This window comes from Catharus ustulatus, chromosome 7 (assembly GCF_009819885.2).
Source record: "Catharus ustulatus isolate bCatUst1 chromosome 7, bCatUst1.pri.v2, whole genome shotgun sequence".
NCBI classification, from domain to species: Eukaryota; Metazoa; Chordata; class Aves; order Passeriformes; family Turdidae; genus Catharus; species Catharus ustulatus.
In genome coordinates, this window is record NC_046227.1 from 12,921,864 (window position 1) to 12,946,019 (window position 24,156).

The window sequence follows — 24,156 nt, forward strand, 5'->3', positions numbered from 1 at the left end:
GCACACTTTGACTCTTTCAGGTGCCAGCAAAATTGTTGGTGTTGGTTAGCTATGCTCAGAGATGGCACATGAGACTACTCAGCAGGCAAGGAAAAAGTTGTATTGAAAACCAATGTGGCTTTGGGGACATCAGCAATCGGGGGGAACCACTGGATGAAAGAGGCAGTTAGGAAAGGAAACTGTGTAGGTGGTGGTGCCCAGGGAGGTGAAGAGAAATGTGTGTGGAACAGGCTGTGAGATCTGGCTGCCAGCATGTGATCTAGGGAGGGAGCAGTGATGTGTCTGATGTCTCTCCCCATACTGGCTGATGGGTTTCCTCACAATTCCTACTTGCCCTTCTGCTTTCTCACTCAGGCACAAGTAGTTTTGTGCTGCTTTGTCACTGGTCTTGACTCTGGACACAGTGGAGGGATGTCACAAGTCTGGGATGCAAAATGGAAATTGGGGAGCATTAGAGTTCGACCTTCCTTGTTGGTTTGTGAACTTCACACATCAGGAACAATCCCCTCTACTTCCCACCTATTTCCTGTTCAGGTCTGACACCCCCTGCCTGCATTTTCCAACCTATTTTAGTTCCTCATCCTCTTTCCTTTGCTCCAGTTGGCTCTCCTTATCATTTCCCCCTCCCCACCCCCTCACCTCTCCTTACCCATTCCCAGGACAATCCTATCTCTCTGGTTGCCTGTGCCAGACCATTCCCATCCAGCCCACTGAGAAAACCGTCAGCCAAGATGTCCCCCCTGGGGCACATCCCACACTTGGGAATTAGGATCCCTTCTCAGTCTTGTTTCCATCCTTTCCCAAGGCATGCCTCAGCACCTCCATACCTTCTCTGTAGGGATGAGCACACGAAGTGAAGGGAGTCTAGGTATACTCCTCAGGAAACCTCCAGAGCCTTTGAGCCGGAATCCTCTGGGACTTTCTAGAAGCCCTGAATGCCTTCTGGGAGGCTACAGAAGCTGCTCAGCTCCACTTCAATCTTGATAATGGCATTTTGCTTCCTGAGAGCCTCCCAAGCAGCACAGCTGCCACGTTCCTCATGCCTGAGAGGCTGTGATGCTCTGCCCAGGTAGAGCACATTGCAGCAGGTCACTGCACTGCTGCTGAGGTAACGCAGCTCCGAGAGCCTCCGTGCGGAAAGGCACTGCATCCCACTCTGCTCACTGCTCAGGAGAGACAGCCTCCTTCATTAAAATTAATTAACAGTCAAATGGCTCCACATACTTCTTTATGCAGACAGAGCAGTGACTGCAAAATAGATTTGAACTTGAGCCTGGGTCCCAGGGAAGTGAATGCTGTTGTGGGGAAACCACAAGGGACTGCCAAGGCAGAAGGACTACTATCTCAAACTGTGGTCACCGAGTTTCCAGCCCTTAATACACTCCTAGTTTGTCTTTTGATACTCTGTACAGCTCTGGCAGGAGAAGCAGAGGTATCGTTTTTATTTGTACAGTTTTTAGCTGTGAATGCAGGTTATGACCTGACTGGTTTTAAAATTGGCATCTGTGTGGTTTATAATTTAATACATGCTAAAATTGACTGACAGTTGTCCATGAGCTGTCTTGGCCGTAAACACCAAGACCTGCATTCAAAATGTTTTGGAGTGCAGTACATATGTATTTTTATTGACTCACTCCTGCCATTTCTGTTACACTTTGTGTTGTAAACCTGGATTTTTCTGTCTATTTTGTTCCTTTATTCTTTCCTTTTTCTTTGAAGTAACCCATAATTTCCATCCTAGGCTTCATTATTCCTTCTCCCTGTACTAATGCCTTTTCACAGAAGTATCTATTTTGAAAATTACTCCACCTAACACTCTTGCCTGAATCTCACTGCAAGCCACAGCCTGATCCTACAAAGATCTATGCTTGTGCATTATGTGTGAAAACAAGTTACCAGCTTCAGTTAAATGACCAACGTACCTCATGTGAAGAGCCTGTGCAGAACTTCCAAGACATCCTAAACCTCTGGCAAGGGCCTCCAGCCCTCTCAGCTGGTTGGATCTGGTAGCTGCTACAGGCTGCAGAACACCTTGGATGCTACCAACAGCAAGAGAAGAGCTCCATGTTGAGATGAAACTGCGTGGGGAACTTCAGCAATGAAGATACAGCTGCCTAAGCTGAATTCTCTGAGATGGCAAGGGGCTTCTTTCTTGCTTCTCCTTTCAATCCTGGGGTATGGAATCAGGATTCAGGTGATACAACTGAAGACAATGCAGATTTGAGATGGAATCAAGGTAAGCCTTGGGAAGTTTTTTTTTTTTTTTTTTTCCCCTACAAAGCAGCACATGGCTGTCGTGGTTTTGATTTTATGTTCAAAAAGTCATCTTACCAATTCCGATCTAGCTTGACCACGTATCATCCTCTAATATCAAATCACATCCATCATGGCTGAGGATGACTTTGTAGACACAAAGAAGGGAAAGACTCTACATACAAATACATAATCATATATAGTCTTAAAGCCTTTATTTTAATGCAAAATAAACCAGGTAAAATTTATATAGCCATATGTAACAAAAGATCAAAATCTTTGAAGTGGTACTAGAAAAATCCTGTCAAATTATGTGTTGAGTTTCTCCCCCAAAACAATCACATGTGATTTTTAAATCAGTTTCACTTAAACACACAGGTAATGTCAAGATCACAAGTACCTCTCTCTCCCTCACAGTAACAGAATAGAGTCTTACAAAGCCTTCTTTCCTATGCAGAGATAGCAGTGAATAGCACTTCTGATTTTGCATGTAAGGCTTAAGGACCCTGCAGGACAACTGTGATGGGAGCACAGGTGTGGGGCCTTTTGAAAGTGCTCAGAGCAGTGTCAGGATGTGGCCCTGGCAGAGCAGTCACTAGGATTCACTCACAGCACTAAGTCTCTAATAAACAAATCTGTGATGGCTGGGAGGAAGAGGTAGCACAATTCATCTGTAAAAAAATTAGGCAGCATGTGAAGCTATTTCTAGATCAGGAAGCTGGAGTGAATTGGAATTCAGGACTGTATGCACTTTTTCAAGGCAAGAGCCTTTTTTTTTCTTTTCTATGCTTAGTTTCCCCCACAAAGGGCAGTTGATATTTCTTTATGCATTCGAGGGGTGCCTAGAGACTTCTGCATCATAATATATCACAGTGGTAATGTCGGCTCACAGGCCAAGATCATGGCTCACTAGTGGGTGGTCACTCAGAAAATCCACAGGCTCTTTTTCTATCTCTTAATCTTTCAACTGCTGGGCCTGGCTGGCCCTGTGCCAGAGCCAGAAATGCAGGCTGCACGCCACCAGCTCAGGAAATCAAAGCTTCAGCTTCACGTGAGCCTCTCTGCCTCGGTCTGGATGCCTGCTCACACACACACACTTAGGGCTGCTCTGGGGCAAACCCAACTCTCCCTTCACACTCACTACGTCAGTAACTCTACTGCTGGACTGGCACATTTTGGATGAGGGAGTGCAAGGCAATTACGTGTCAAGAGCATTTCAGACTCATAATTTTCCCAAACATATGGACATATGGGAAAAGAACAACTTGTTACTTAACGGCTCTTTTGGATTTTGCAAGTGTGTATTTTCAACCGTCAGTTGTAGCACCTCGTGAATTCTGCACGGTACATATTTTTCCACAATATGGTGCTAAAATCATACATTTTATACTGCAGAAAAGCTGACTATATATACTGTAGTTACACATTATACTTTTGAAAATACTGTACCTCTACCAGATATTAAATCAGGAAATTGCAATTTTCTCTCAGAACAATGGCACCAGAGATAGATGAGATGCTTTGTAATACTTTTTGGTCTTGCTCCCCCAGCTAGGTCACACTGTTCTTCCTCCTTAGCTCCTTACCTGTAGGATGCACCCATATATTATACTTACAGCAGTTTTCTATTTTTTTTTCCCCTGATTGGAAGAAGCTCTCAAGTGATTTCTGCTTACTGAGCAGAAGCATCATTTAATAACCTGTTGGGTAAGGTAAGATTAACAGCTCAGAAGGTGTTTGTTTGATCTGTCTGCCTCAACTGAGTGGAGCTGATGCAGTCAAGGGGAGCTCTTAAGGAAAGATTCAGGTTACGAGGAAACATTGGGCAGGTCCCTCAAAGGCTATAAATAACCTAGGAGCTGTTTCTATCCAGATTTTATTTGGCCCTGGCTCATGAAATACTGTAAATAAGTTCTGTTCACTGTGCTGTGATGCCATTTGAAGGGTTAGTTGAGAGTGATTTACAAAGGCAGTAGCTTATATTCAGAGCTGTTCTTAATTGTGGCCTGGCTTGATAAAGCCACTGTCGCAAACATTAGTTTCTTTACAGCTGGATCAAATGTATCAGGGGTTATATTTCAAGGAGGGAAAGGAAAGTATTTTAATTTGTTTTTGCTTCACTTTCAACAGGCCTTCATAACACCAGCGGCTATTCTGTGGCTGCCAAGCCCTGGCTGAGTATCCTACTGCATCTAAAGCTTTCTGAGAGAAGTACAAGGCTGTGCAGAGCACGTACATGACAGGCACAGTTTCCCAGGGGAATGAGGGAATTTATGGAGGGTACTGAGAGACATCCAGCTTTACACCCAACACTCCCTCCAGAGGTTTTTCCCTCCTACATTACTAGGGAAGAGGGCAGAAAGAAATGGAACAAGAACCAAACACCCTTGCTTCATAATCAGTTGCATTCCTCTTCCTCTCTCCCTCCCACCAATGCTGCCTCCTGACTGGATTTAGAGCTGTGCCTGCCCCTACCCCAGGGAGTCCAGCCCTCTATCTGAATCATGGAGGTGCTCCCCTGCCATGGAAAGCTGTCTCCTCTCCCCTGCTTCCCAGCCTGTGCTGGGTGGAGGCTGTGGGAATGCAAGCACTAGAGCCTGCCAGCCACTCAGGCAGCTGCAAGTGTTCCCTGTGCCTGAGGGTTACGCCAGGCTCTAACCAGCACCATCAGCAGAGAAGAAAGTAGGCTGGGATTAAATGCTGTTTCTCATCAGGGCCATTACCTGCCAGCAGGACACAATCCCAGCAGGACAAACCTTCCTGATGGTATTTAACACCTGGAAAGTGATCTATATGATTTAGTATGTTGCACACCAAAGATGTCAAAATGATATCAAAGAAATCCTTATGTTTAATCTGTGGCCAGGTCACAGTCTTTTCCTGATGAGGAGAGGAGGCCAAATGGTTTAGTGACACTCCCAGAAGGCAGAAGTCGAGGAATTAAGGACACTTGGAAATAACGTATTTCTAGGTCACAGTACTGCATGGTTTCCTCGTGACAAAATCCTTGAGACAGATCTCTAAGCACTCCGAGCCCTCGTGGGTCAGGTCAAGCAGGTCCCTGTGGCTGGAGACACACATTTCTGGCTGCAGAGCAACCTCAGGGTGTTTGGGGCAAAGAACTGGGCATGTACCCCACCATCCTGTCCCCCCACCATGGCTCTGCTGCACTGCTGACACCCCCTCCGCACCCACACCTTCTCTCTTCCTATGCACTGCTGCAAATAACTTGCTACCAGCAGCTATTCTCACATCTTCCTCCTGGGCCCCAGGGTCTTGAAGCCCTTCCTGTAACTTTCCTTGTCTTTTCCCTCACCCCTTGCTGTGAAAAGCCCCTTTCCCCACTGACCTGATGGCCTCTGGCTGCAGGAACTCGAGTAATTTGGCACTTGCCTCGGTGCTGCCCGAGCTGACTGAGCTCCCCTGGTGGACTGAGGGTGGCCCCATGAGCAGGTGCCTTCTGGCAGCGCTGGGCTGGCCAGGGCAGGCACGCTGCTGGCAGGCACTGGGCTCCAACAGCGCCTGGAGCGGGCCAGGAACGGGCTGCCCTGATGGAGCCAAGGCAGCACCTGACACAGTAACTTAGTATGAATTATGGAGTCCATGCCTGTAGTCACCTCCCTGGTCACTTCCTTATAGGTCAGCTCCACTGAAACCCCTCCAGCAACACTTCCTGACAGCAGCTGAGGATCTGGTCTCCAAGGTTTACATTTAAAGACTGCACACTGTATAACTAACCAACACTCACAAGCACACACTCCCCCCAAAGACATGGCTCTCAGGTGGCTGCCTGTCCTCTGTGAGCCTGTCCAAGCATATGGGATAAGGCTTTTTGCCCTACTCCAACTGCAGCAGGTGCAATAAGAGAAGGCTCTTGATATACAAACTGCAAAAAATGAAGGCTACAAGGTAAATCCTGCCACCACCAAAAAGACAATAGAAGACAGAGGCCAGATCACAAATCTGGAATTGCAGCATCCTTAAAGCAGAGCTGCTGGTCAGGACGTGCCTGGAATGTGGTCACTGTCTCTGTGGCAGACTCTTGTCATGATCACACACTAGATACACAAGATGCCCAGCTCTGCTAGAAGTCCGTACTGCATGCTGTGTTCTCACTTAAAAGGCTCTACAACAGCACTCTGAAGTAAACTCTGGTGACTTTGCTGCCTTTACACAGACAGCTATGTACTGTAAAGGTGTAAGTGGATTCAGTAAATAGCCCTGAGGTGTATTAAGTGTAGTGTTTCATTTCCAGCAGCCGCTTTCTATTTTTAAAAGGAATTAAAAAACACTCAACTGTCTGGTACCTCACATACTGCAAACACATCGTACCTCACGTGGCTTTAGTTCGCCTGTTAGAAAGCACCTACGCTGAGCCCAGCTCAGTAAGAACGACTCCAGGTCTCGTGTGCCATTCTTACAGGCAGCTACGCTTGGGAACAACTCTACAAGGATGATGTCCAACAGGGCTCCTCCCGGGCTGTGCCAGAAGCCCAGTGCACGGCTATACCGCTGCAGTCATGGGGTTCTTCTGCCTGGGATCCTGTTGCCTGTACTGGTAGTGGTCTGGACTGGTCCCACGGTGTCGGACAATCTCGCTGTAAGCTGGTGCTCGGTGGGACTGCGGAGGGGAAGGCGGCACGTCCTGCCGGAGGGGTCCTTTGTGCTGGTTTGGGATGGGCTGGGCTGGGTAATACGGAGGGTACCTCAGTTCTGCCGCTCTTGTGTCCGGCGCACGGATGTAGTTCCCCTTGGATGGGTGGATAACAGGCTGTCCTCCGTGGTAGTAGGGAAGATCTCTCTCTTTGTACGTTACTCGTGGCCCTGTTAAATATTCTAGTGGCTCTGCAGGTCCACGCCTGAGGAGGAAAAAACATAATAAAGCACATAAAAAGGCAGTCTACTAGCCCAGTGATACATTATTGTACATATAATCTATGTTTACTTTGGGAGAGGAAATGCCACCTCAAGCATGACAAGTCCTGATGAATGAAAAGAACTTCTGAAGGATAACAAGCTTCCCACCTGCATGCTACAAAAGTCTGTAACATCCAGGACACTGGAGGAAGGGTCCAGCGCACATCACAGCCCTTTCACAATGGGGGAGCACTGGAGCCCTTCAGCTCCCAAAGTCAGTCTCCTGTGATCCATTTGCAATAATGGAAACAAAGCTCTTTTAAACAATGCATGTTTGACGGAATCTTATCTAGCCTGAGGATAAACAGATGAGTTGGGTCTGCAAGTCTGCAAATCCCATAAGCTTTACATGCACAAATATTCACGCTCTCCAGGCCATTTCCCACTATTCTCTCCTAATAAGTCAGCCTGTAAAACTTTCCAAACACCATAGTTGGAAAAACTGGGGAAGAAACACTTTGGGATGTCAGGCTACAATACCTGTGTTTAATGGGCAAGTTGCCAATGAGGTTTCAAAAAATCTGTGATCTAAAAGACCTGGTATTACAACAGCCCTGTAACTTGTCTGCATCAGTATGGATCTCACAAGCCCTAGCTCATGTGAAAAGCAACATGTGAATGTGTCATCCCCAAGGATGTGCCATGAAGCCCTCCCTGTAGCCTATTGCATCTTAATTTCATGATTTGCACTAATGAAGCACTGATATTTTTTCCTAGTACAACTTAACTTGTGATACTTCTGAAATGGCAAAAATAATTGTTCTCACAGACATGTCACCAGAGCACCCCCAAAAGTTCAACTTAATTAGGAGTTTTTGCCAGTCTGACTGCAAATGTCTTTTCACTTTGGACAAAACCTCTCATTGACTGCACAGGAAGCTTCTCTCCAAATGAGAGCTTAGGGAAGACAGAGTTTTGACCCAAAACAGGGGCTGAAAGTATAAATCAATTACACCTGCTCTGTGTCTGTGGGACTGAACTCATCAACTGTTTAAATATTCTTTGCATAGATTATGAAAAATGTCATCATTCTAGTACAGCAGGTCAGGTGTTCAAAATTTGTCAGTGACTCTCTTGTTCACACAGAGATTTTACAAGCATGCTCCTTCTTTCCTAACCTGGGCTCCCAGACTCCGCTGGAACCTGTTTAGCATGTAGTAAAACAAAACATGTGGTTTTCTGCTGCACTCGTTTAAGCCCATGGGGTAAATCACGGACACAGGCAATGAACAAACATTATCTGCCTTGAAATGAACCTACAATTCTCCTCCTGGAATAACTTAGTGCAAATGTTTCCTGTTTAAAATGGAAAGAGCAAAAGGAAGCATTCCAGGCCTTGGACTTTTAGGACCCTATGCTCCCCAGAGACTTTCTGCTTTAAAAACAGAACATTATAAAAGACAGGCACTCCCAGCTTCCCCCCCTCCACCTCCTGGTGAGACAGTCCAGACAAAGTGCTGAAGGGCCTGAAGCCACCCTCTGAGATACCAAACCACTCTTAACCAAATGTACTGAGACAATTACTGTCGCTGCTCACACACCTACCTGGCAACAAAGTGTAATTTCCAGAGCAGGCCAAAGAGCTGCTCCACATATTTCTGCATGAAGGCTTGGTCACTACAGTCAGTCCCATCATACTCAGCTTTAATGCCTCTGTGCACAAAAATGTACTCCCAATCATAAAAAGGCTCTGCAATGGTAGGAACTGCTTTGTGTCAAGCAGCACACCAACAGGAACAAATGTCAAACCTACGTCTATCACCTTTTAATATAAGGATCCTGCTCAAAATCCTGTACATTGGTTTTATAAGGTGTTTTTGTCAGCAGCTATAATCAATGAAATTCTTGTGGATCACATTAAAAAAGCTTGGAACATGATCTAGAATTCACTGAAAAGCCAGTGGTAGCTTTTGGACAGAGCTCTAATGGCAAATTGATTTCTGTAAAAAAAAAAATTGAAGATGAATTGGCACCAAAATGATGGCTGAGAACAGGACTGAGCCACCAGCCTGACATACTGAGCCTTGAGTATACAACTCATGCCTCAGCTGACACCAGAGGTTTGCAAGGTAGAGGAAAAAAGAGGGGTGTGCTTTGCCATCCAGCCAGAAGAGCTGTTTTGGAAAGCTCAGCCAGTCCAGCTTTAGCAATCAGTGTTACACTGCTGCCACAGAAGCTGTGGCTGTGCAGAGGGTTGTGCACTCAGGCTGCTCTGGCCCAGGACTGTGCAGTGAAGATGGGTCTGAGCAATCAAATGGCCCCAAGCTGCCTGAGCTAATGCCATCAGATCTCCATTGCTGTTACCTCTCCTATCGAACTAAATCCACCATCGCTTCACTTACACCTATCACCATCTGTGGTTGTGTAGATAAACTGCAGAACATGTGGGAAGAGCAAAATCTTTCTTTAAAACCCAAGTTGTTCACTGTCAGCACCAGTCTCCTTTGTCTGAGGGCAAAACACCCACGGGTGGTGTAATTCTTGAGTGTCCTGCTCAGAGTCGTGCCTTAGCAGCTGGGAGGACAGGTTGTACACAGAGACCTGGCAGGAATCCACTTCACACAACCTCTTAGGAAAGCCCCAGGAAGACAGAAGGTATGTGAGTTATTTCAGCAGCCTTGGGGATAATGCAAACAGTGATCAAGCCAATGATTAGCAGAACTCTTGCCTGAGTAAAACCTTGGGAAACACTGGTAACTGTCCAAAAGGCTGACTCTGGGCACATGACTGAGGGAAATTTCACAAAAGATATCCTCATGGCTGCTCCACATCCTCCAACTCACTTCCCCCACACTTCCACACTTGCAGATACACCAGCTACAATGACAACACATTTTTCCCCTTTTATGACCAACACAGCATGCTGAAGCCAAATTATTTCCTGAGGATTCATTCTTCCCCACCTACCACCCATGCTGGTGAAGTTCATTCTCAGGGAGCTGCTCACACTGCAACCAATCAGCCTACAGAGTCTCCATGAATCTCTATCTGACCAGTCTTAAAAACCAGGAAAAAACTGCCTTTCCCTCCTCAAGTGTGACAAATTAACCATCAGAAAGTTAATCTTTTTAAGGTAGAAGAAACGACTGCAAATACCAAGCTCTGGCTGCAGAAATGCTGTCACCATTAGCAGTAAGTCTGGGACACTGAGGGCAGTTCCCAGCAGGAGGAGGACAGCTCCTCTGAACCAACACTCTTCCCACTTGATAGCCCACAGTGTAAGAATATATGCTGTTGTTTATCCTTAAAGAAATTGCCAAAACAAACCAAACCAAACAAAACACTTTCTACTTGGCAGTCCCTTGTAGATGCTGTGCTTGTTTCTGCAAGAAGGAAAACAACTCCTACCTTTTCCCTCAGCAGACACTGCCACCTCTGAGGAGGTCCTAATGAAATTCTTCTCCTCTCTCTCACTGTTTTTGTTGGCTTCTGATGAGTTCAGAGTTCACAGGGCCATATCACACCTCCCAAGTGACCCATGGTGTGGGGGTCAAACCAATAACCTCAAGTGGAAAATCAGTGACCCAGGGGAGTGATCAAAAATCCACAAATTGGGTCAAGCAGGTCCAGCCACTCAAAAGGACCAGGCCAGGAGTGTGCCCTCTGAGAGGACATGCTGAGTAGGAGCTGCTCTCACCGTCAGCTGTTTTCCAGATTTTCAGCCAGTTGTTTGACCTGGGGATACAGTGCAATTAATGGCAGGTAGAAGGCAGGGAAGCTGACACAACATCCTGGGAAGGAACTGATCTCAGAGCTCAAAAACTGGTTTTGCTGATAGTTCAGCTCTGCTGGGTCCCACTGGAAAGTGCATTATGGGTCTAGCTAAAAGGAGAGGCTGCTGCTGCACGAAGCAATTGAACAAAGGAAGAGAGAAGCACCAGGATCCACAAAGGAATGAAACTGGTGGGGCAGAAAGCACTCCTTAAAAATGTAATGAGCAAGGTGCCCCTTAAAATGTCTGCTTAATTTTGAGGAAGCATAGTCTCATCTTCCTTCCCCTGCAGAGAAATTACAGATCACACATTGGCAGTTGTGAATGTGTTTCACTGGTTTGCAGCTCTTCCAGTTTTTGTCTTTTAAAATGATTCACCAATTAACAACTGTGATCCATTTTGAGCATTAAGAGCAGAAAGTAGCCTTGTCCAAGTAAAGCAGGTAACTCATGACTGATATTCAATTAACATGTTATTTTCCCTATGACAAGTAAAGCCTAAAGCAGGTTTGTTTTTTTCTCTCTGCTTTATTTATCTTCCAAGCACAAAAAATATAGTGTTTTCTGCAGTCTTTACTGCAGAATTTTTAAAAGCTTCAGGGTTTATTTAAAACTGAACCACAGGATTTGGAATACTTAGGGAAGACTTCTTTTACCCAGTATGTTACTTAGTCACAGGTATCTGAAGGTTTCAAAAGCCCTAACTAAACACTTTTTGCTTTCTGCAGTTCCCTTTTTTTTTAGCCCCCATTTTAGTAATTCTTCAACTGTGGAAAATCTTACAGAGTAGACTGGCATAAATATCTGACGCTTCAAAAAAAAAAAAGACCCAATCAGAAAAACAATAGTTACATTTCAGGTTTACTGCATTTCATTGATAACCTCCATTTGCAGGTCACCTTTAACATCCTTGGAGACGTGTGCTTGGGCTATCTGAAAGAAAAGGAAAGCAGAATGAAGGTCTAACTGCTCCTGCTGTGCCCCATCACGTTGGGGGTTTGGATTTCATTGTGACAAAGGGTTTTTCTTCCCTCTGTTCTGTAGGGAGAGTCACAGGGGTCACCCTCTTAGTACCTGCTAAAAAGCAAGGAAGGGAATGCTCTCTTCTTACATCACTATCTCCTCCTTGCTGCTGAGGGAATATTTTGCAAGGGATATAATCTCATATGAAATCCTGCCTTCTTACTTTGTTAGAGAGTACTTCTTGAAATAAACTTCAAAGATAGCCACAGACTAAGTAGCAAATGGAAAGCTCACATTTGGCTGCAGTCTCTTTTATGTCTAAGCAAGACATACAGAGACTCTGGGTGATGGCATCAGACGGCCCAGGCTGTGATTAAAGAACAGGAGAAAGCAACAAGATCCTATCTGTGCCCAAATTCTCACTGACGAACTCCACTGTATGCAGTGTGATTGTGTGATGTTTGTTCTCAGCCAGGAGCATCTACTTTTAAAGAAGAAAAGAGAATTAAAATACGCAAACAAACTTGAAGTATCAGACACATTACACTGTGTCTTTATAAAGCTCTTCTCAACAAACACTAAAAACAATTAACTGAAAAGACCACGTAATGCCTATCTCTCCAGATACAGTATTAAAGATACTGCAGTGCTGTTTGTAGTCAGCAGCTCTAAGAAATCCTGTTGCTTAATATTCAACATGCATATAACATAAAATAAATAAATTAATGAAATTTTGAATCACTGCAGATTTCAAAGAAATCACTGAGATGCATTAAGGTGGGTCTCTGTATCTTAATAGGTGAGATAATCCTATAATAAATATACTTTGCCCTTTCAGATCAATACTTCCCATAGCCAAAGAAAGGGTTTGCATTTAAAATTCACTGGGAATCAAATTTGGTATCTGTGCTGGGAAGAATCTGCAGCACAAGGAAGTGATCAGTGGCTGCTGTCTGTGAGAGGCTCGTACCCCTCAGAAGAAGGCAGATGTCTAGCAATGTCATACTAACCTCAAAACACCATACACACTTTATTTATGGGCTGAGCTGGTGGAGGTGCTTCCTTCTCCTGCTCTTTTATCAACAATACAAGGCTGAAAAATCAGATAACGTAAACGAATACAATCCCTGGCTCTCATGTAGCACATGCCATGCAGAGAGAGCTGTTTTTAGTTTGAGGACTGTGTTTGGAATTCCTTCAGTGTCAGGTTTCCAGTTACCAGACCCTCTTCCCTGGGCCAGGCACGACTGCGGTCGGACTGGATTAGCAGAACACTCTGCAATGTATATTACACAGCTCTGACTTCTACAGGCTTTGCAGACCCATAAAAATAATGATCATTTCATGACCTGCATTTCAAGGTGGGGGGGTATGTGTGTATGTGAGTGGTGTGTGTAAGAGTGGAAGAATCTCTCTTCCCTTTTTAAAGAATTCCTATTTGCTTTGGAGAAGGAAGAGTCCATGTAAGTTTGTTTGAAATTCGAGAAATACATTTCAGAGGCAATGCAGGCAGGCCTGATTCTCTTCCCTTGCATACAGTTTTGCAAAATCTAAAGTGGTGCTAACTTGCCTGAATATGAGACTTTATATGCACAGTTTCTCTCTCTCTCTCCAATACGACAGCTTAAAATATTTAGAAACAAACAGTTAAAGCACTGTAATCCCAGCAGGTAAGTGCAGAGATGTGTTTATATTTCTCTAGGTGAAGTCCAGCCTTAAAACAGCTGGAGAACTAAGTCTTTTACTGCTTGCAGAGGGCCACACCACAGAGGTGTTGGGCGCCAGCTGTTCCCTGGGCCATTCTTAGCAATTGGAGACACAATTTAGGTGTCACACTTGCTTTTACATCTAAGACCAAATGTACACTTTAGTCACATACTAGCTTTCCATGCAGGGGAGCAGAAACAACTGCAATACAGGCAAGCAGTGTCTGACAGGTTTAAAACTTTACTGTAAGATTAGGCAAGACTTCTTATGATCAATTTATTTTTTCTGCAACAAAACAGATTGTTCTCAATCCCTAATGGAGCAAACTATGTCACAGATTGGTTAACATCAGAATTTACAGTGCCATTTAATTAAACTCCCTCCCATCAGCAACCAAACCATAAGACAGTGTTGCTGCTTTGCTCCAGTATTAGTTTGTATTCCACAGCAAATCTCAGACCAGTTTGTCATAATCTCATCCTGCAAGCAAAGCTCCCCTTTCTTGCCTACCCTAAATCCAACCTACAAATACACGAACTGTGACAACCAGGATTAAAATCCTCGAATCAACAAAAACAAAACCCGAAATATGCTAGCTGGTGCTCTATAAATGCCCAATAAGCATTCAAAACAACTAGTGCAATAATCCTTCCTACTCAATTCCTCACTTGTTTTGTTCATATGCTCTCAGGCATGGCACATCTCTTCTACCAGAAGGCATAAAATAAAGTAGCACCTATTGAACAAGACATCGCTATTCTGTGATCTCTTCAAGCTTAAAGGGATCTTAAGTAGATTGGTACTTTAAGTAGCGAGTCATTACAACATGTGTCATTTCAGATGTTACTCATTATTCGACACAACATAATGCCGTGTGAGTCATTAACCTCTGGGCACTGGTAACCTACTCTCAATGCTAAGCAGTCATGCTTGTTGCTCAGGAACCCCCATGCTCCGTTGGGGAGAGACCTGGCTGAGATTTTAAGGTCCCTTTGGTCTTTTGTTTTGCAGATCAGTGGTCCAAAAGCTCTTCCTATAGACTAAGAGAGTTCTTGGCCTTTGGTCTTCTGAGTCATTTCTGAGAAGAGGTTGACCAAGTTATGTTGGAGGGGAGAAAACTTCTATTTAAAGGACATATGCCCCTTAAGCCAGCAAGAGAAGTAATTGTTTAGGCTTCTCAGTTGAATTTTGTATTTAAATGCAAATTCAAACTAGTACAAAAAAATACTGAACACGAGCAGAAGTGCCATTACTGGAGCGAGATGCTGAAACAAAAACTGTGCCTTTGCCTCATCCTAACCCCTACTGGAGGTCTCTGCTTTTTGAAGGCTATCAGAGTAGAAATTAAGAAGTATGTGGTGGTTTAGGAGCTTTAAATTTGATTTAAAAGAAATTCTGTTGCCATAGTCAAAATTGATTTTCAGAAAAAATTGATTACACCCCAGAAGAGCTCCTCCCCAGCAGGGAAACCTCTGTCCTTTGCCTACCCATACACAGCACTACTGCTATCCACGCTGGTTTTGTGAAGTGCTTTCAGAAATACAGAAACCCAAATTCTACCTTGTTCTCATTTTTCATTCAGAACGAATTTAAAGCATTGTGACCATTTAACTGTTCTATTCAAATGATTTTCAACTAGTAACAAAAATCATTAAAAGAATCTTCTTAAGTAATAATAACCTGAGTCCAGGTCTTTACTATTCAGCCATTGGGACCTTAACATGCTGTCTGATCTTTAGTGGGCTAGTAAAAACCTGTAAGAAGTGGTTATTAATGTTATTATCAAGCTTTTAGGTGTTTTTTTTTTTTTCCTCTCAGAGCCTTTCTCGTTTAAATTAAAGCATCCCTTGCAGCACTTTCTCCCACTGCCATGATGAAGCATGGCTGTCAATTCTGCCTCCAATGACATAAACTGGGTAGTAAAACCATGCTTCAGTTAAAAAGGAATAAGTAGCTGGTTATTTTTTTCTTCATTTTGTTTCTTTGTGGTCCAGACATTTTGTTAAACTCACTGCAACATATCATTATTTTTCCCCCTTTTCAACAAAGGCAAAGCTCAAGACCCAGAGAAGGATGGGTGTTTTGGGGGGGAGGCAAGAGGGACCTTAAAAACAAGCATCTCTTATTTCTTTCTTCAAGCAGTATTTCAGTCCCCATTGTTTCCCTACTGCTCATGTACTGATTTTCTCCTAAACAGCACAAACAGCCTGCAAGTACATCCTCTCCCCCCAATATTTTCTTTTGTTAGAACCTTTCATTTCTATACAGGCATTAGATTATACATTTCCTGGCTTGCCGCACTCCATTAACACTCTGGTAACCACCCATTTTCCAGCCAGCCATTAAACACCACCTTTCATAATTGAGATTTAAAGGCTCAGGGCATGATAAACAGCTGAAGTTATAACTTTACAGCTGCCTCTATAGAAGTGTGCAAATCTCCAGATCTGGATAGGCAAATCAGTTAATCACACTTGCATTAAGCCACAAACTCTGCGGGCGCTCTGACAGCAGATGTCCTGAAGTTGTGCTTTAAATAATAAGGGTCAAAGCCTCAATCCCACCGGGCTGGGAGAGACGGAAAGGTCCCAGCCGGTGCCCAGGGAGCGGTAGCAGGGACTGCAGCTGCAGTGACTCGCAGCGCCCATTCCAGCTGTGTTTGTGCTGCTCCTTCCTTACACCAACAGCAGCGCGGCTGCGGCAGCGCACACGCCCCTGGACACGCTCTGCCTGCTGCCTGTGCCGGAGACAAACCCGCCTTTACCGCCCTGCATTTGCTGCCTGCCAGCTCACAGGTTGCTCTCAAAGCACGACCCACAAGTTTTGGGACTGAGCACAGCTTCCCCCTGCCCCTACCTGCGGCTGAGGACACTTTACGTGCACGACCCTGAGTCACTGCTGGCCAGTAAAAGTTCAGAACTGGTGACACTCGGAGCTTTAGGTGCATGGGCAGTAAGAGGTTAACCTTCGGTCGTGAGACCCAAGGGTCTGTGCTCCACCTCTGCACGAGTTATCTCCCTGCTGCTGCATTTAAAAATACTGTATGTAATTAACTGTTATCAGGTTGTTAAGCAGCGTGCTGAAGTGTGAACTTATCATTCAATTGTTTCCTTTATTTACAAAGCCCTGCCATTCTCTTAGGCAGCAGCCTGGGACAGGCTGTTGACTTGTTCAGATGAGGAGGGTTTGGCACGCCAGATCTTGGGAGCAGAAGCAGATTCTGGGGAAGTGAGACACAGATGAGAATCTGCAAACACCCCCTCAAGATGTCCTGTAAAACAGCTGTGCTTGAATGAGACACGCACACATGGCACCACTACCAAATACATCACTGTGAGGTTGCTTTGAGACCTGAACCACTGAGGAAAGACACAATCCAGATCCCAACTGCTTTATGGGCACAGGTCGAGTTTTTACTCATATATATGGTGCTGGCTTTAATGCCTATAGATATACACAAATATGTTCTCCCATTCCCAGATGAAAACAACACAACTGGCTGACTTTCATACATCTGAGCTCAGTTCTTCCCTATTTAATTTGCTGGACATTGTTTCCTTAAGCAAATCTGGAAGTCAGAGGCCATCATGTTACACACAAGATGGAGATGGGTGGACAACAATAGCACAAGATGCCACAGCCCCCACCGTCCTCTCTGCCTACCTAGGCCTGAATTCCTAGAGGCTTTGGACAGCACTACATGGTATAGACTTTTTTCTTTTGAAAGCAGACATACATCGTGTATCAAAGATGTGCAACAAAGTCTTACATGCAGGACATGATACTGTCAGCAGCTTCAGCTGACATTACAACGAACAACACCGCAATCAGAGGCGTCCCTAGTCCACCCAGGAAGGCTGCTATGTGCTATCACTGAGAAACAGAGAACTAATAGTGCTTCCTGATATGAATCTGGTAAGAACCCGGCCAAGATTCCAGACAGCATGTCTCAATTTAGCTTGGAGAAAAAAAATTAAATAAAACTTGAAACAATCTTTTACATAATGAATCAATCAATTATCTTTGCTCTAGTATGTTCAAATCAAGGGAATCATCATTGAAAATAACAACCAATTTATATAGCTCATTTAAAGCCACAGTAAGCTAGGCTGCTGATTCACTAATGAACAATAAAGGTCACTACTACAATATCTCTCCAAGTATTTTCAGATTGTGTGGTGTGATAGACTTGAAGTGGCAAGTTCATAAAAAACCCATCAAGATACTTTGCAGGGGGAAGTAAAGATGGAAAAACATCTGTGCTTTGCTTAGATATGAGATTGAGAAGAGAGAATGACTTCGATGCAATGAAGAACTTTGTGCCCCAGACTCATCCAGCCCCAGCCAAAGCCTTTGGATGTCAACAGAAGCATTCCAATGATCTTTGGATTAGGCTTTTGTATAGAATGGTATCTGAAAGGGGAGGAGAGGGCAGGGAGAGAATGAAACATCTGTATCCTGAAATGAAATCAGGAAGTTAAGGCTTGACAGCCTTCGACAGCAAATAAATTGTATCTCGGGTGCTAAATGTGGGTTGCTGAAATGCCTCACTTCAAGTGGAAACATTCCTTTTCAGTTGTGTCTTTCAGGTATTCAGACAAAATACTGACCAGAATGCTGCTTTTTAAAAATTTATAATTTGCTTTTTGAGTAATCCATGATTTAAAAAATGGTACATACATGCAATTGTGAAGAAACAAGACATTCTGTCAGGATGAACAGCACACCTCTGCTCTGTGGATGTTAGATCCATGATTACTAACTGGGGCAATGCAGAGGAGTGTGCCCTAATCTGCAGCATCAAGTCTGGGACTATTACCAGAACCAGATGTTTCAGAGGAAGCTGCAATTTGTGGACAATTAATAGTTTGCAAAGGTCTTACAGCATAAAGGAACCTCTCCCTTCCTCAGATGTTAACTCAAACAAAAGCAACTATTGGTCTAAGCCTGGGTTTGCAGAAAGGTGAAGGTTTCAGAAACACAAAACACTTGATGACATTTCTGTACTTGCAGATGTTGATAACAAAAAACCCCAAACATGATAATATTTAACCTTGACAGACCTACTATTTGAAATCCATAGGAAAAAACCACAATAGAGCAAAGAGAGCCTGTAGTGAGTTGAGAAAAAATTTTTTCCAAATCTCAATGTTAAATCTTTAATGCTGGCTTGGGTTCCTCTTAAAAAAAAAAAAAAAAAAGTGTAATTCTACTGCCAGTAAAACAGGATTTTCTATAAAAGAGCTTTGCAAAATTTCAAAGGTCCCTCTTTTTAATGATCAAGAAGTAAAAGAGAGAAACATCGCATTATATCAAGCAGCTACAATATAACCCATTACTCAAGAACATCATTACAGTTTCTAAATCAGAAAAGCATGAAGTAGCAATACCATTTTGAGGATGCAAAATCATCTCTGTGTACTAAAGTCCCTTGAAAAACTTCTAAAACTTGTAGTATAAACTAGTACAACTCAAAATGAAACATATAAGGAGGAAAAGACCAGGGTTAAGGGTTCTGTATTGATCTTTCCCCCTCACATTGGGATTAAAGTGATTTCAGCTGGGACCCAGAATTACATATGTAATTATAATTTCCATTTATATTTTTATACTGTGTACAAAGAAGTGTAATAATGGACAGCTGAACATTTTCCATTGTTTATTAAAAATGAAATGTTTCTGATGAAATCTCCGTAAGACCAACTACCACTGCAGCAATCTCTCAACAACAGAGCTTGCTTCAGATGCCTGGTGATGAGAAGGAAGGGAGAGTTGCCACCCCTTCATATAAAGAAATCAAACCAAAATGACATTAAGGTTGTTTTTCCCCTCAATAATACTATAGAGATTTCAGGTTGAGAATAGTAACAGGTCTTTTCAAAGAAAAAGTAATCAAATTATCATTAAATAACCTTTCTTACATTATTTACAGGGTATGTAACACAAAGCATTGCATTAAGGAGGCATTATTTAAGCCACATAAAGTCAAGGGAGTGAAAAAGAGAAATTCCTCCAAGTACCACTGCCTGTCTGCCATCCTTCCTTCATCCTTTACAATGTCCATTTAAGCCCAGGTTTCCTGGAGGTCTCTGATAGTGAGGCAAATAACTGCTATTGAAAAGCAAAATGTATTCAAGGTAAAGCAGGTGCTTAAGTGCTCTGATGGATCTGGGCCTAAAAATTCAAGTTGTAAACCCCAATTCAATTTCAAATGACTAATTGAATTTGCTTTTTTATTTTTTTTTAAATTCCCCTTCGTTTTAAACCGATCTGCTCTGTGCTTTCTGCCACGAAGCGAGGTGCAGTCAGCACCGCAGCACAGCCCGTCCCACCACGCTGCTCCCGCCTGCCATTCCAGAGGGGCAAAGAGATCCATACAGAAACGCTCAAAAATGCTCAAACCCAGCACTGGTATGTTCAGGCAGCCTGAATTCAGCCTAATTCCCGAGTCAGTGAGAAATCCAGATGCCTTCAGAGACCCCTACAAAGCTAATTAGAAGACTACCAGAAGTCTACGCACAGCGAAGTCACATGGGTTTTCTGAGCACGGCTACTGGGATCCTCAAAGCTTTTAACTGATTCTGGAAATCTTTAATCGCTCAATGTACAGTTGTAAAGCGTGTTTGCTGTTTGAGCATCTTTGGAGGAAGGACTGTTAGCATCCTTTTCCCTACATGCTTTGTCCCAGCTATTGTGCTGGCTGGCTGAGTTCAGTTCAAGAGGGTATCACTATTATCTCCTTAGAAAAGCAAAACAAGGGGAGAAACTGTGGCCATACCATGCTTCTAAAAATACATTCTTTCCATTCTGAAGGCAACTCAGTTCTCAGTAAACAAACGTATCTTTTCTTTAAAGCATAGTATCTCAGACTGAACCAAAACTCATAGCAAAAATATTAAATGAGGGTCCAAAACCTGTTGACACATGGGTATATATATAGCAGTGCACTGGCACCCAGATCCAAGCAAAAAGCCAGTCATGTGGATTTTCACTGTGAAATCATCTGAGATTGTTTTTTCTTGCCAGATTTTGCCATGATCTACAACAAACTGCTCTCAAAGCATCTCCCTTCACCTGTAAACCAAGAGCTATTTTTCTTTTTTAAATGAAGGAAAGTGCCAGCTACTCAATATCCAAGGACCCCTGTTGGCTTGGGCTTTTGTTTGATAACCTGGGCTGGGTTTTGTTCACACATTTCCTGCCCTCTGGATGGAACTCTGACTGCCAATTTCCAAGGCACTGTCTCAGACTATCTAGTGCACAGATCCAATCTCCTTGCTGAATTACATCTGGGGTGGAACAAAAATGGCAGATAATTCACTTTCTATTAAAGTTAACACTCTCCTCCACTTGCTTCCCACGTATGTTATACAGTGGACGTGTTTGCATGTTCTGCTCTATTTTCTCAGCTGTTGCAAGCACATAAGCTATCAATTACACCCTATGCAGAGAGAAGATAGTGATTTGAGGAACGGCTTCCCGTTTATATAACTCCTCACCTCATCACTGCTCAAACATTTAAATGAATGCTTTTGGGCAAGAGGCCTGAAGTAGAGAGATTCCTTAGGTGCTCTCTCCCCTGCCATCTCCCCCTCATTGAATGGTTAATCAGAGCAGCATAATTCTTTAAAACTAATATTTATTCAAACAGCTGCAGGATCCCATCTGCTCACACAGAATAGAGGACAGAAGCAGCAGAGGCCACAGCAATACCAGGCAGAAGCCAGCACAAGTATGAGTTGTGTCAATATCTCTATATCCAGCCCAAGTTGTGCTTGGCAGACAAAGATTTTGAGCAAAGACATTACCATTACCCTAAAGATGTGGTTACATTTTTAGCATATGCATTATGGTATTTAATTTATTTTCAAATTAAAGCTTACTGAGAGCTTGCTGACTAGTGGCCTATGTGCTATTTAAGATCAACCACAGATCTACAAAGCTTTGCTGCCGTGTTTCTGGCATATTCATGACATTTTTACCCCTGGTAAACATGCTCAATAGTTCATGCAGATTTTCCCAAATAAGCATCCACAAAAGAACAGTATCACTGTGCATCTTATGCTTTGTTGATGCCATATTTGAAAGAACTGTTCTAGTAGAAAATTTTGCACAGGTGCTAAATGACAAAATTAGTGCTAATTTACATAACTATTAAATGCTAGAACAATGCAATCTTTTCCAAGCCTGGAGATGAGGGTAAAGATTCTTAAGAAAGCAGGAATTAATCTTCTCTAACTGGGTACAACAGGAGTTTTAGCTCTATTCTTGCTCTTAACAAAGTTACTGATCCATAACCACTAGTGATCTGAACGCTTGCAATTCTTCAACAAACTTGAATCATATTCATTTTAAAGGCTACTTTTATTTCATTTATATCTGTGATAAGATTGGGCTGAAGAAAAACATAGAGAGCAGGAAAAGATACATTCCTTTTACTAGGATCTCCTAAATCTGGAGAGAAACTGCTAACATTGGTGGGCAGAATTCTAGGGGAAAATAACAAGCAACCTAATCAGAGTTTATCAAATTACTACCAGACTGATCCAGAGAGCAAAGAAATTGAAGAATATCCTCCAACAGTGGTTGCGTTTCAGTCTGAACTGACTGCAATCATTAGGAACACATCCATGGATTGCAGTGGTTCTGGACCAGGCTCATACTAGCTTCTGGTAGTAAATTTCTGGCTTTCTCAAGCTGGATCAACATATCCAATGAATGACTTTCTAAAGTATCATACTTAAAGAGCAACCAAAAAGCCTTTGGGGAATATGAGCAAAGACATTTGGACAAAAACCTCTAAAATTGAGCCTTTTCTCCTGATATGTTTAAGACTTCTGTGCAGAGAAATTAAATATGTCACCTACTTATGAAATGGAAGCAGTTTGGCTGCCAATTGTCTGAGCTGTGTTGAAACAGCTGCTCTAGCAACTGTTTTTACTATTAAATTCTTCAGTGATTCTCTTAATCCCAAATTAGATACCTCTTTCCTTTAATCACCAGTTTATATAAAAGCTCTTTCCTCACAAGGCAGGGTTTCACCAAGGATAACAAACAACGGCAGCTCTGCTCAGCGCGCTGCCCTTGTGTTTCGCCACTCCTCACATCTCCCCCACCCTGCTCCTCATTTCTCGGTGGGTGGCACACAGAGTGCTCACGACTCTGTCCCCTACATGTTTGTAAAAGAACACAGAACCAGATTTGAGGTATTAGGATTTCACAGCTTGTCATTACCTTGCAGCATGCAATTAAGACTGTCCACATATGATTCACTTTCCTCCTTCATAGTCTTTCCTCTTTCCTAAACGTGCACATAAAAATACCTGGACTCTCTTTAAATGGTTTGCTATTAGAAGCTTGAAACTTGCCATCGTGACAGTACACCATCCTGTAGGGCTGTGATTCAGGTGTGGGTTTTTCCTGGTTATTTTTTTATTTTCTTTTTCTTTTTTCCGAGTCTGCTTTGCAAAGCGAAGATTGGATGGAGACAAAGGAACTAACATGGAGAACTAACTGCAATCTGCCTCTGAGCAAAGGGTGCCACTGCAAAGCTGCTGTGTGCTCACAGGAACACAGCTGAGCAATGACACAACATACAGGAGGTTCACACACAGAAATGAGAGCTACAGGAAGCTTGCTCAAAAATTCCTGATCCAACATCCTCAAAAATAATACATATTTACACCTGATACTGTTTGCTTCCTACATTTTTCCTTCATTGGGTGTTTTTAAAGCACGTTTGCTGACAGCCATCTTTCAGCCGCACCTCCAGACGTGTTTATCAAGGGAAAGCCGAAGCCAAGAACTGCAGCAGAGTTGTCTTATTTTACAATGCTCTTTCTCACCTTTGCAGCCTAGAGCCCACACTTTTTGATGAGTTCTGAATTACAACCCAGCATAAGCAGCAACATTTTCATTCCAAATATCCTTACCTACAAAGCAGCCAGCTGAGCTTCCCAGTCTGTTGGTCTCCTGAGCCATTTCAATATCCATCTTAACAATGCAATGGATGTATTTGCATTTTGGAGCACACATCTTATTCCCCAGGTTTCACTCAGTACATCACTCTGTTGATGCATTCTATGGGATATATGCTTTTGGTTTTTAATTTAATCTTCTTCTCAATTTGCATTCACTTATCTTTTTTCCACAGATCCTTCATCTCGACCTAACCATTTTGTACTGACACTTTTTCCTTTCATTAATATTTTGTTCCCTAACAGTTGTTTTGTTCTTTTACTCACTGGAGGCATAGTTAATACAGCTTTCTTTTCTGAGGCAATGTCTCCAAGACTTCATTAAATTTTATAATATTAATTCAAGCCCTTTTGTTGAAATGTAATATTTTCCTCCATCTCCCATATTTTTAAGCTGAATTTGCTACCCTTAGTTTGAGTGGGAGGTCCTTATGCCTGATTATACACTGAAATTCATACCAGATCCATGTTTTCTGTAAATGTGACACTTGAAAGTATTTTTATTTACTCAGGATAGTATCTCCTTGCAAAAAGGCTGGCTGTTTAGTTTCAAAATATTAATTGACTTTTAAACTATTCCATATTGCATTAACTGCCTTTTTGCTATGAGGAGTTGACTGACTTATT

At 43.1% G+C, this 24,156-nt stretch overlaps 1 protein-coding gene across 1 annotated transcript in view; it reads right to left on the reverse strand.

Moving 5' to 3' along the window:
- Positions 1 to 2,451: 2,451 nt before the first annotated feature.
- Positions 2,452 to 24,156, reverse strand: part of PARD3B (par-3 family cell polarity regulator beta) — a 394,443-nt gene continuing 372,738 nt past the window's right edge. Inside the window, exon 23 of the mRNA XM_033064800.2 lies at positions 2,452 to 7,112. Within this exon, the coding sequence (XP_032920691.1) occupies positions 6,758 to 7,112 (355 nt within the window). The 3' untranslated portion in view covers positions 2,452 to 6,757. The remainder of the gene's footprint in view (positions 7,113 to 24,156) is intronic.